This window comes from Mugil cephalus, chromosome 2, assembly GCF_022458985.1.
Source record: "Mugil cephalus isolate CIBA_MC_2020 chromosome 2, CIBA_Mcephalus_1.1, whole genome shotgun sequence".
In the NCBI taxonomy this organism is placed as follows: domain Eukaryota; kingdom Metazoa; phylum Chordata; class Actinopteri; order Mugiliformes; family Mugilidae; genus Mugil; species Mugil cephalus.
In genome coordinates this window covers 12,258,466-12,271,918 of record NC_061771.1, presented here as the reverse complement: position 1 = coordinate 12,271,918, position 13,453 = coordinate 12,258,466, and the positions used below count along the sequence as shown (strand labels likewise).

The window sequence follows — 13,453 nt, the reverse complement described above, 5'->3', positions numbered from 1 at the left end:
CAAGATCTACATTGTTAGAAATAATAAAAAATCTTGAAAATAACAGTGACGGGTGAATAATACTAACAAACATATTTTACCTGTAAGAGGCAGTGCACAGTTTTTATTCAAAGAGGTTTAAACTGGATAAAAGAGAACAGAGTGTATGGATTATAAAATTTTCTGTGTTTTTTTTGTGAGTTTTGTTTGATGCTTGGATCCAATCTTAACATAAAACATGGACATTTGCTGCCAACAGGACAGCATGATGTTATTGGCCTGTAAGTTGAGCTGTTACCTCTGAGAAGCTGCTGCTTGTGGTTGAGACAGTCTCTCTCAATGGTGGCGAGCTCCAGTTTGTGCTGCTGGATGATCTTCTTCAGAGCGCTGTCCAGGTCCTGCTGCTGCTTCTGAAGGAACTCTTGTTCCTGGATGAAGAGGATGGAGGTTACAAATTCGGAATTCTATAGCAAGCTCATGATTTATTACAGACACACCTCGGGTGAGTAAATAAAGCAGAGCATCTATTTCCACCCTGAACAGACAGGAAGCTCCACGTCCTTCCACAGAAAACGTCACCAGGGCATTAGCCTTGGTACAGGTCAACTGAGGCAAGAGCAGTGTGTGTGTGTGTGTGTGTGTGTGTGTGTGTGTGTGTGTGTGTGTCTGTGTGTGTTGCCTGCATCTTTTCTGCCAAGTTTATTTCAGGCTAAGCACAGCGTGAGCCAATGAACCAGACGCCCAGAACCAGCAACAAAGATGGCTGCTCGTCACTCACATTAATCCAGTCCACTTGACTCAGCTAATAGCATTTAACAGCCTAATGAGGTACTAGCTAATGAGAGATATTTCAGTTTCGAAACAATTTTACTTTTATAGTTTAAGAATATAATATATTAAAAGTTATTAAAGAGATTCCCACCAAACTAATGTTTAAATCCAAAATACCACTACATGTAAGTTTGCCTAACTTGCTCCCAGAGTTGTAGCTACTGTCACGATGCTCATCATGTGAGAGGCTGCAGGAAAATGCATATAATCAAAATAATCTATCCAAAGAATTTCTGAATCAATATGGGATCTTTCAAAATTGATTCATAGCGGAAGATCTTTTTGTTTTTAAACCCTAATTCTATGTCTATAATTATACCTAATACCTCTATACCTAAAATGGATTATGTTTTGTGACGTCTGTACCAATATGTAACAAATATGCTAATGTAATCCCATTTCAGCACATTGGAGATTTATAGAAAAGAACAACTGAAATAGCGGGTCATGCTTAAAAAGGCGCAGGAAAGAGGCCAGACTCAAATCTGAAGAGGCATCACAACACACAGAGGTTTCACTTACATCCTGAATAGGAGCGTTGCACAGCGCACATGACGACAACTCAAAGGACTGAACCATAACATGGGCCACTCCCTGTGGATCACAGGACATCACCCTCCTACAAACTGCACACACACAGACTCTGACATCTAAGCGGCCACTGCAAACTCGGGTAAGGAAGGCAAAGTAAAAAAACTGCACCAAGCATCACAGCAGCAGGACTTCCACTAGTATCGTGCTTAAGTAAAGCTGGATGGAGCTGAGAGGAACAGGCAGAATCCACAGCAAACCGAGCCCCCTTTAATACGTTTCATGATAGTGTTTGTCACATGCTTTGAAGAAGGTCCCACTTCCTGTTTGCCCTGCGCCAGTGCAACCATTAGCAACAGATGAAAATAAAATGAGACAAAAGCTACAGACGGATCAGGTCTACATGAGAAAATGGATTAGAACTGGCATCATGGACTGATTTAGCCCCAGTCGGCTAAACAGAAGCTATTTAAAACTTCAGATCAGATCTGAGGTTTGTCTGTGTGTGGGTGTCACAACAACCTACTATAAATAGGAACGTGTGGGCACAGGAGGTGAAAGGAAATGAGAGGTGGCAGAGCGATGCGGCTAACCTCTTTCTTGCGGTTCTTCAGCATGTTCTGGTACTTGGAGAGTTCCTTGTCCTGCTCGGCTTTGATGCGTTTGGCCTCGTCCCTGAGCCGGTTGGTGTGCTCCTGCTCCAGCCTCTCGATGGTCTGCTTCTGCTGCCGCTCCAGGTTCTCCACCTCCTGGTCGTACTGACGCTTCTTACTCTGCAGGACAGAAACCGTCAGATCAGTTACTGTTCACAGAAAAGGGTTGTTTCTGAGACGTGCTGAGAGAAACAAATACGCATTTCAAGAGAACTCAAGAAGTGGATAAACTGCTGATTAATTACTGAATGTGACATAGTGATGGAGGTCTTCTGTGGATCTGAGGCTTCGTGGGCAGGGTCACATTTTATTTTGATCATAACTCAGAGCAGACTGTTAAAACCTGGAATTTAACATCTGTAGGAGGACGCCAAGGATATTAAAAACTTCTGCTGTGTGATTCTTGTATGGCTGTAATGTATTATCAGGTGCACATTAGTACATTTAAATGATAATTTCATCCAGATCATTTAAGGTTATTTTTTATGTTCTTTCAGTGGAAGCAATGAGTGGAAAAATCCACAGTTATTGTTTAAATCAGAACGTTTATCTGAAGCTGTCAAGAGACTTCTGCTGAAGTCTGAGTAAAGCTGGAAACCAGATGTACATGAGAGACATCTGATACGTGTCTGTGAGTTTGTTTTATGTTTGTCCAGTGCAGAGAACGGGACATGTCCACCAGGGGCCTGCTCCATGTTGCTTTCCTTTTCGAACTCCAATTCTGTGCTGACAACAACTAGTTTGGGAGATTTGGGAAGTTACCCACAAAACCACTCATCCTGTACTTCTACATTTTTAGCAGCTGTGCAACTCAGAGAGAAACAAACTACACCTGTTTCAATGATTAACTTTATAGATGACATTTATTGTTTACATGAGTCACTGTGTGATTACGTTATAACACATATATACATCTACACTCTTCCCAGTTAGATTCCTCTTATTCCACTAACGCGCTGATCAAGATTTTAGTTGCAACACTTTGGTGAAGCTCTTTCTAGAGCACTGGAAACAACCGAAGCCTGGATCAGTTTCAGGCTGTACTATGTATAGTAACAAACTGCAGAAAAGGAAACAGACTTGGTATCAGCCTCTTTATCGTTATTTCTCTCCTATGAACAGCCACAATAACGACAACACACCAGAATGAAGTCCCTCACACAGTCCGATTCACAAACTGTTTCCATTTGTGGCAAACTCACAAGGAAACAGCGAGAACGACAACATTTGGATCTCTGCACAGTCGAAGAAAGTAACAGTCAGATGAGTCATGTTCTTTTACACGCTGCATCTGGAAGGATTTATGTTTGGAGAAAGCAAAAACAAAGATTCATTTAACACACATGTCCAGGTGCACCTCATGACAGCTTTGGATGGGCCACATTCGTTTAAGGGAGGTGCTTTGGCAGCCAACACTTCGTGGAAATTTAAATGGGATTAGCGAGAGACACACAAGTTTAACTCAGCAGATTTTTGGTTGAATGTGAAACTATGGCTTGTGGTTGTGATAAATTAAGCTGAGGCAAGTGAATTACATTACATGTAAGAAGAACTGCAACAGGGGTTTTTCCTCAGGATTTTAAGAAGCAAAAATCCAAAGGCAAAGCTAAAACCAAGGCTACTGGACTTCAATTGGCTTCTTATCTTCTAAATGACTTGTGGAGAGTTGTATTTGTTTATAAGGAACATCTGTGGGTGGAGCCCAGCTGAAACTCACATGACTGGTATCTGTAACTACCACATACTTACCTGTGATTGTGGACACCATGTTCCCTCCAAAAGGGGGGAAAACACATTAATGGCCATAAACTCCAGACTCCAGGTCTTCACAACAGTCATTGGATCTGAAGAAGCTACTTGCATGACTGGTTGATCATCTTCTAGAAAACCCAATGAGTCCAGCTGCCTGTTTCAGCTTTTTCCCTTTTTGATATACTATGACCTGGATGACTGAGAACCTCCACAGATTTAAGAATCAGATGTAACTGATATTTCTTGAATTGATCATGACAATTTTTTCTGCCTAAATTGCTGCGGAAGTCTGAAAGAAAACCTGAGCCAAACCCCAATGACATGGTCCAGTGAAAACGGAGGGAATTCAAACTCTCTGAACTGGGGTCACAAGCATAAAGTTTAGTGAAGTGACTCACGGTGGTTTCCTGTTCGAAGCGGCGGTAGATCTGTTCTTTTTGCTGCTGCAGCTTGTTGCTGAGCTGCTGCTGGGCCCTCTGCTCCTCCTTCTGCAGGAGACGCAGCTCCCTCAGCTCCTGCCGCCTGCACAGGAGGAGGATTGGAAGAGGGAAAAAAATAAATAAACATTGATTAGTGTCTTGTTTTGTATACAATATAATGGTAGAAAGAAGATTCAGCCTTTAATTAACTCCACACAGTCAAATCATGGAACACCTTCCTGGAAAAGTCTTTTCATAAAAGCAGTAACCACTGTGTATGTAAATGAAGACATGCGATTACCTCAGGAATCTCATCTCCTCGTTCTTGGTGTCATTGTCAGTGATGATCTTTGACGTAGTAACGCTAACTTCTACTCCGTCCACAATGAATTTGCGAGTCTTTTTCAGAGTCTTCTTCTGACGCCTGGTGTCCTGAGAAAACCACAAAGAAGAGTTTTTAGACGCGTCTTTGACACCATTTAAGGAATTTTGGTGTGAGAAGTGTGTGTTACCTGTATGGAAACAGATCCACGCTCTTTTGTTTTGGACAAAAAGCTTGAGATGGACAGATTGAGGTCCACGCTGCTGTTATCTGCAGTTGAGCCACTTCCTGAATCCAGGTCTTTTTCTTTATTGTCCTTAGGTTTGTCTGGCACCGTCTTCTCATCCTCAGTTTTATCGTTTTCTGTAGGTTTCTCTCCATTTTGCTCTTTTACGACAACATTGTCTTGCTCTGGTAGTGTCAAAGTCAGTTTTAGGTGTTTGTACCGATCTTCCTCCTCCTCCTCCTCCTCCTCTGCTGGAGTGTTTGATTCCTCCTGCTCAGTGATCTTTTCGTCTTGGGAAGCCTCAGTGACCTCTGACCGGTCTGCATCTTCAGCTGTGTCCACTTCCTTTTCATCCTCAGTGGCTATTTCCAGCTGCTGCATTTCCTTTGCAGGTGCCTCTGGTTGAGCCGCTGGTTGAGCCTCTGGTTCAGCCTCTGGTTCAGCCTCTGGTTCAGCCTCTGGTTCAGCCTCTGGTTCAGCCTCTGGTTCGGGAGAGACGACATCTGCCTCTGCCTCTGGAACATTCTCCTCTGCTGGTGTCTCTTCTACCTTTTCATCACCATTAAGTGGAGTGTTTGAAGCCTCCTCTGGGAGCTGCTCTGCAGCAGGAGCGACAGGCTCCTCTACAACGCTGGTATCCAACAAGTGGTTTGCCACGGGGGGCTCAGTGGGTGTGGGGACTGGCAAAATTGGCTCGATCTTCTCAGGGACTGATTCCAAGGTGGACGGAGAGAGGGGGACCTTCTCGTCCTCTGAGCTGGCAACACTGACATCAGACGGGGCACGTTTGTGTCCCTGATGAGAACAGAAAAACAGACAGGAGATGGTTTCTAAAATAGCCAGAAAATTCTATTCACCGATGGAATGATCCCTCGTGGGATTAGGACGCATTTAAGAAGCAGTCAGAAAGAGTTTTTAAGGATATTAGTATGAAATTTCCCCTCTGTTCTTCCAGTGGAATAAAAAATAAAAAGACCAGCTATGGAAGATACTAATTTGGTTTGTACAACAGACTAAAGCCCCAGTTAAGTTTCAGCTGATTATTGTATAAAGACGAATTGCAGATAATCCCATCGTTTATGTCTAACCTCAAGCAAGGTACTTGTATCAGAGTTATAGATTTATTATTCCCTTTCACCAAAAGCAAAGGTTAACCAAATAATTGATTAATTATTTAAGAAAATAATTTTCATAGTATATTAGTTAATTGGAAAAGTAAAATGCAACCCTATTATCTTTACACAACATAGAAGTGTAGTTAGAAAAGTTGTAGTTAGAAAATAAACATCTTCTAAATAATTTTGATGAATATACAACGACTTCAATGTGTTCATTACACAGACAGGAGATATTCAACGACCAGTATTGTAAATATTCAGCAAAACAGTGAATATCATCTGCAGTTTAATTTCAGATAACATCCACTCACCAGGTGCGCTTCGGTGTCGTCCTCCTCTTCTTCTTCTTTGTGCTCTTCAATCTCCTCGGTGACCTCAGCCTTGGCCTCGGCTATCAGCTCCCTCAGTGGCTTGCTGCCTGTCACGCTGGACACAAACGGATGCTGCGAACAAGACAAAGACAAAAGCACAATTACATGTTACGGTTTCAATTAAATGCTCACAGACAGTGCGTGATCAGACTGCGATGTCTGAACAAATCAACTTGCGCAGTCAAAGCACTTCAAGATAATTAGCAGACGGCGCTCGACGCCCCGCAGACGACTAATCCCACTGAGTCCCAGGTACAGATCGCTAACAGACTCTTCTAGCGTCAAAGTACAGGCAACAAACGCACATTAAACAATTCTGGCTAGCTATTTAAAGTTCCTCTGTATCTTTTCTCAGAGTGCACTAAAACAAATACACAAATATTCTTCTTCAATGCAAACCAAGCTGAGACCGCAAACACTTCATCTACAATCTCACCTTCTTTGGCTTAGAGATCTGATGCACATAGTCTATCGCAGGCCTGAAAATATGTAGCTTCTTCGATATCAAAACCTTCATTGGCGGCAAATCGCTACTTTGTATTTTCAAGCCCATGAAGTCTCCCTAGGCACAGAGCGATCCCTCAGCTGCAGCGTGCTACAGTATTTCCTGTGTGCGCGTGAGTGTGTGTATCAATGTGTCCTCGCTGCCTCTCGGTAGGTAAGTGGCTCTGGCTTGGCCCAGCACCTTAAACCCATGGAAAAAGAAAAGCCTGCTCTGCTGATGTCAGCTCAAGCGCAGAGGGATGAGTGTCAGACCTGCTGGGCCAGACGGTTCAGGACCTGACACGGAGCAGGTATAAACAGATGCCGTCTACTGCTTAGGCTCTAACAGCAGGTGGTATGTGGGTGTGTGTTGGAGGAAAGAGGGTTAGATGATTTCGGTGGATGGCCAGATGGGGAGCTGCGGTAACGGACTGATAGTAAAACGAGGGTACAGAGCTTTGCAGATGTTTGAGATGAAGTTACCTGTAGAAGTTGTGGTGCGCTCCATCTGTTGTCCACATTTTTGTCCAGGCATCGCTTTAGGAAATCACTAAAATCCGGGGACCTGAATGTAAAGAGTCAAGTTTGGTCTTGAACGATATTTCCATGCAAGAATTCATAAAACTGAATGTGATAAGGGCAAAAACCTAATGAGCTCAGGGGAATTATGAAATAAAAACGAACGCAGCGTCCTGTACTGGACGTCAGAGCTCCGCGCTGTGACTCACCAACGAGACGGCTGCATCAGGGTAGGAGGATCGGCCTTGGCTATTTTCAGCAGGACTCTCATGGGGTTCATCTCGTGATTGGGAGGCTCAACCTGCGCCAGCTCAATCAAGGTGACCCCAAGGGACCAGATATCGGCCTTGTAGTCGTATGGACGGTCCTTGGATGTCTCGCACATCACCACCTCTGGAGCCATCCTGAAAAGAGATTAATGAATGAATTAATTACTTAATGAATTACAAGTTGGAATGACACTGAAAGAGGATTTGGTTCAGCTTTATATTCCACTCACCAGTAAGGCGTTCCGATAAACGAGTCTCTCCTCTGCAGCGTCTTGGTGTTTTTGGCAGACACGCCAAAGTCAGCTGGAAGACATATGATTCAAGAATTAGCCAGAGGAGCGTGACAGTCAACGTTTCTTTTCCAAATGCAGCCGCATAAAACAAAAAGAGAGTCTGCTCAAATGCTTATCGCATCAGTGCATGAAATGAACAGTGTTCTGCTGGTTTGTGATTTGCATGATGGCATCATTCTCTGTTGCCGTCAGCTCATCAGTGTTCTAGGGAGACGTACAGTACAGGCACCTCGGTGTGTGTTTGTTATGTCACTTGACAAAATGCTTGCTGTGTTATTTCACCAGTGACTCATAGGCCTCCACTGGGTCAGATGCTACGTTGCGTCTGCTGTAGATGTGCTGGTGCGCACACAACCAACCGAACGCTGTTGCAACTGAGGGCCACCAGTTCACGTCATAAAGTACGAACTGTAATACTTGGCAGAACATTTAACAGAACCACGTATAAAGATTAGTTTACTCTTCACTGACAAACCTATTAATACACAGCTCCTCATTATTGTACATGTACAACAGACGGTTCTGAACTAGAATGGTATCGAAATAACTAAAGTAACTGAAAACTGAAGTAAAAATATCAGCATGCATGCCAACGTACCTTTAGCTGAAATATACAGATATACTGTTAAAAATATTAGCATGAAGGCTAAGTTAAGCTGGTAAAGTTGCACTGGGAATTAAGGAGAATTAAAAGCTGATGTAACAAGTGACTCTATTGAATTGCAAATGTTGGATCTAGTTGCATTAAAATCTGGGATATTTTAGGCTCTGCTGATCCAATTATTTTAGTATAATTAACCGTTTATTTTCTGCCAATGTGCTGAAGTAACGGGCGTCACCGAGCACAGCACACATTCTTTCAAATGACTATTTAAAATGCATGGAGGGAATTGTCACAAGACGGATCATGTGAACATTTAAGCTTCTCGATTTAAACAAGCTAAAAATAAGTGTAGAAAACCTCAAATTGGAAAAGCTGATCAACATGATACTGTGGCTAAAAGAAATTTTCTCTTGGGAGGACTGTGTGTGAATGACGTAAACAAACAACCCAACAGCTGAACAACGTATTTTGTCTGCATATGTGAATTAAGCGTTCGCCATCACTGCACCACAGTATTTTCAGCAGTTAAATCACAACGAAATACTCCACTGATAATCACACAACCTTGTTTACACAGTCAGACTGTGACCTCACTGATGACTGACGAAGACTAACTGAAGCATTTATGGACGAAGGTCTGAATTATGGACGTTAATGTTATTGTGTTAGATGGACTGAAATAACCTCAAGTCTTCCAGGCTGATATTTCAGCCTGTTGTTAACTCACCCAGCTTTACGTCACCGTCCAGTGTGAGGAGGATGTTGCCGGCCTTCAAGTCTCTGTGGATAATTTTGTTTTCATGGAGGTACACGAGAGCCTGCAGAGTTTGCCTACACACCACCTTGATCTGAGGCTCTGTCAAGGGTCTCTCCAGCTCTGCAGGGAAGGGTCAAAGGTCACACGAATACACACTTAGAATTCCCTGCCTAGAAATACACTCATGAAACCTTATCTAGTCATCTGATGTTTTTTGTTCGCTTTCCTATTTGGCGCGGCTGCCTGAACAGTTTCCTCTTTGATGTGACAATATGTGTGGAAAGTGGAAATCCGGACTCACCAAGCATGACAGCGTCCACAGCCCCCCCTGCACAGAACTCAATGAGAATCTGCCGGCGAGAGGAAAGAGAGAACAGAGTCAGCGTTTTTGCACATAAAACAAAACAAATAGTCTTTATTATGTGATGATTTACTGTGACCTGCGCTACAAAATTCATTCAACTAGAGGTGAGTTTCATAATGCAGTAATGCTCTGGCTGAACCAAATGACTTTTAAAATCTATTGTGAATGTCTGAAAGACTCTGGTGAAAAGACTCCCAGCTATGCATTTACTCTGCTGGAAGACATGAAATATCTGAAAGTAGGTTGTTCTCCTCATCACCATAGTCATTATGCACCTCAACTACTCGCTGGGCAAAGGGAATTTGAGAATGAACCTCAACCCAGCCTACATCAATGGAACACTCTGAGCTCTTAAAGGCATTTAGGAGCTTTCAGTATGGCTGCTGATGTAAGAGGATTGGCCCAGTTGGGGCCACATTGTGGAAAGGGTTTCACACAGCTGCAAGTTAGCTTGCAAGTTATACTGCCAGACCTTAGGCTTTTTTTTTCTGTAAATAGGATTAGAGTATCTATGGACACACCAGACATCGGTGAGTATGGAAATGTGCAGAAAGTAAGGCAAGACGACTAGTGTTTGTACCTAAACGCAATGTTACCTTTACAGCATGATGCTAAACAACACTTCAGCTGAGATTTGGAGAACAGATAACTAAATGTCACTCCTAAGGTAAGGGAAGTAAAGCTGCACTTCTGCAACTGTTAAACCATTGAGAAACTAATTGTGGTTTATACGTTGGTTAAGTCTCAAGCCTTTCTCTCAGGGTCAGACAGTATTTTAAAACAGAAAGTGACAAAATCTTTTGCAAATAATGAAAAAAAAAGTGATTGTGGCATTCCTTGATTCAGACAAGGTTTTAAAGACTGTTCCGGTTCCAATAATAAAGCCCTCACAAGATGCACAATGCGTCAAATCTCAGAACAATCTTGGCTATTCAACACACACACACGGTTCTAGTGTTTCTCTGTAGGCGTGCTGTTGTTTTAGTGGCTCTGCTGTTGTACAATGGCCCCCACAGTGGTTTTCAGAGCAACAGTGGACAGAGAGGAACCACGAACTGGGGCTGTGGCTTCCTCTGGCACTTGTTTATATGACACGCACGCACGCAAATGCGCGCCGAACTTTGCCCCCACATATTCTAATCCATTCATGTGGCAGAAATAGTGAGAACGTGACTGTATGTAATCTCACCTACACCAGGAGCAGCACAGTAGTGAAAGGAGAACCTTAGAACTGTTTTTGTGCAACTGAGGCTAACGGCCAACGGAGGGGAAACAAAGGTCAGTGGGTGATTGTTTCACTATGCTGCTCTCAAGTAAAGTCACCTCAGGATTACAAAAAAAATAAGCCTTTCATCTCCGGGAGGAAATTTCCTGAAGAATCTCACTTCTGCATAAACAGGTGCCACGCAGATAAAAATCAACCTTCATGAGGCTGCGGTCATTGTTCAGAGGATAATGGAGAGGACAGGGGCACAGTGATCCATGCAATGCCCTGAAATTAAACACCCGGGTGATCACAAGGCTTTACAACAACCTGACTGTCTTTTTAGATGACGCGTGACATTTGTATCTCTGGGTGCATTGGGCCTTTTGCCATCCACAATGAACATGCCATTTGTTCAGCTTGTTTGGATTATGTGCATGATAAGAGGGAGAAAAGCCCTGAAATACTGGAACTACCTCACATACTGTCCCCTCACATACTGTTCATTTATTCATGACCTGTTGCTTGTGTTTAGACCTGGGCTAAAATTCATATCTACTCACACAGATCTGTCTGATGCATCTCATTCATGTGCACAAAGCTCACAAGACACATAAAAACATACCTAAAGGTTTTTATATAAGTAGATTAGCAAAAAATTATAAAACATTAAATAGGCATGCTCTTGTCACTTATGTTAAAAGGGCTTAGAACAATGAGCTCATATTCAGAGCGGATGGATAATAAACTGGTATGATGATTAACAGCTCTTAAAACTCTTTGTTTCTGCTGTTCCTGTGAACTTTGACCACGTATTAGACCCGTTGATAAGAACAGTTCAGCAGTAAAGAAACATAAATACAGAGCAAAAGCACTTCACTAATAATTAATTAATTGCACAAATATTGTGGATTTTGGCCTAACTCAAAATTTTACGTCTATATTTGAATATAAAATCTTGAACCACGCTGACAGCCCTCTCCCCTACTCACCCACAGTTTGCTGTCATAGTAGAAAGCATCAAGCAGTTTGACAATGTTTTGGTGGTCGCAGGAGGCCAGGATGTCGATCTCCACCATGTAGTCCTCCAACTCCTCCTCAGTCTTTGTGTCAATAACTTTGGCTGCAGCTAGGACGCCCGTCAGCTTGTTCTGAGCCTGTAGGGGATGAAGTTGTGAGGTCTCCATAATTCAGTTCACATTCTCAAGTCGTGTTACATTCTTGGTCATATCTAGTTCAGACAATCATATGGCTCAGGAACAACAACACTGGTCTTTGTTGAGGTTGAGAAGGTTTTGAACTTTCCTGTTACAAACAACTCATGTAGCTGTCAACTAAATCTAAAAGCAGCAAATAAACATACACTTGCAGTGGATCGGTACATGTCAGAGGAACAAAATCTTCTAGTTTGTTTCGATACAGGATGCAGCCACTTCCTGGTGATCAACGTGTATTCTGCAGTGAGCCATAAAGGCCATTTGGAAAAAACATAAGAACCACATAATCTACTTAGGATGTAGTGTAACACTATGTACATCAATGGAGTGTGGGTACTGAAGTGGTACATTACAAATTGAATGAGCTAAAGCACAGACATACTGTATTAACACTATTTGTGGCTCTCCCTCAGTTCATGAACTTAAACGATTACCGTTGTTTAGATTTTATGTATATTCTAATAATTTTTTAGACAAAACTAATGCAAAACTAATTCCCTGACTGATACTCGACATCAGAGAGTGAACTTATTTTATGGTTATGGATGTTTGATGTGTTGAAATAAGCTTCACTAATACATCAACTGAGAAAGGTTACAAATTCAAACAGGCGCTTTCCAGCAATTGTTGATAATTAGCAGACAAAACAATAAATCAGCTAAAAACAACATCAGCTAATCAACCAATTATACAATAAATGTTAAAAGGAGTGTTTTGGCTTTTTCTTCGTGAAAACAATGAGTTTAGTTCAAATGACCCCTGGTGTTGAAATAGTGTGAAACTATCAACCCTGAGGTTAAATATGCATGCAGATCGGAAAACCTGGTTAAATGCAACAATTTTAAACAGTCCACAAATAGTGTTTGGCAACAAAGAACACAACTGATTAGCAGACTTCCTGGTGTTGGACTTCCTGTGTGATAAAATGTATGGTCACTTATGCAAATTAAGCTCCTGGCTCCCAACTATGAATCTAGGTAAATATCCAAACAAAGGAGTTCCTCCAACTGATAAACAAGGGTGTTGCTGTAACACTGGCTCCAGCTACTGCATCGTAAAAGTCCACATTGCTCTTGATTGCAAAGACAGTAATGTGAATAAATGGCTCCACTGGAGCGTGATGGTCACATATTGGATCCCAGCTTTCACATATGACACCAGGCCTGTTCTGGTCTGGAGTTAGTGGGTGGGTCAAAGCAATGCAAGCCTCAAGTGACACTGCTGGAAAGTTGTCTTCAGTCACATGAATCATTTGGAGAAGGGACGGCTCAAAATAAATAAATAAATAAATAACTCACATTATGTTTAATTTCTTATAAGAAATATTTTGCAGCGTATAAACTGTGAATAAGGTGTCGTGAAGAAGAGAATACTCACCTTAAACACTTTCCCAAAGGCTCCATCTCCCAATTCACCGATTATATCCCATATTTCCTCCGGATTCTCGTCTCTGCGGACATTCTCATATTGTTTCTTCTTCTTCTCCGCTCCCAATTTAAATATTTTACGGAAATTAAAAAACGACATAGTGAATCCTGGAT

General features: G+C 42.2%; 1 protein-coding gene across 1 annotated transcript in view; it reads right to left on the bottom strand.

Annotated features, from left to right (window-relative positions):
- slkb (STE20-like kinase b) overlaps positions 1–13,453 on the bottom strand; it is a 16,907-nt gene extending 3,454 nt beyond the window's left edge. Inside the window, exons 1-13 of the mRNA XM_047577906.1 lie at positions 13,290–13,453; positions 11,688–11,852; positions 9,429–9,477; positions 9,098–9,247; positions 7,704–7,776; positions 7,414–7,608; positions 7,169–7,250; positions 6,143–6,274; positions 4,678–5,508; positions 4,467–4,597; positions 4,145–4,268; positions 1,935–2,114; positions 278–407 (exon numbers count right to left, since the gene is read on the bottom strand). Of these exons, the coding sequence (XP_047433862.1) occupies positions 278–407; positions 1,935–2,114; positions 4,145–4,268; positions 4,467–4,597; positions 4,678–5,508; positions 6,143–6,274; positions 7,169–7,250; positions 7,414–7,608; positions 7,704–7,776; positions 9,098–9,247; positions 9,429–9,477; positions 11,688–11,852; positions 13,290–13,439 (2,392 nt within the window). The 5' untranslated portion in view covers positions 13,440–13,453. The remainder of the gene's footprint in view (positions 1–277; positions 408–1,934; positions 2,115–4,144; positions 4,269–4,466; positions 4,598–4,677; positions 5,509–6,142; positions 6,275–7,168; positions 7,251–7,413; positions 7,609–7,703; positions 7,777–9,097; positions 9,248–9,428; positions 9,478–11,687; positions 11,853–13,289) is intronic.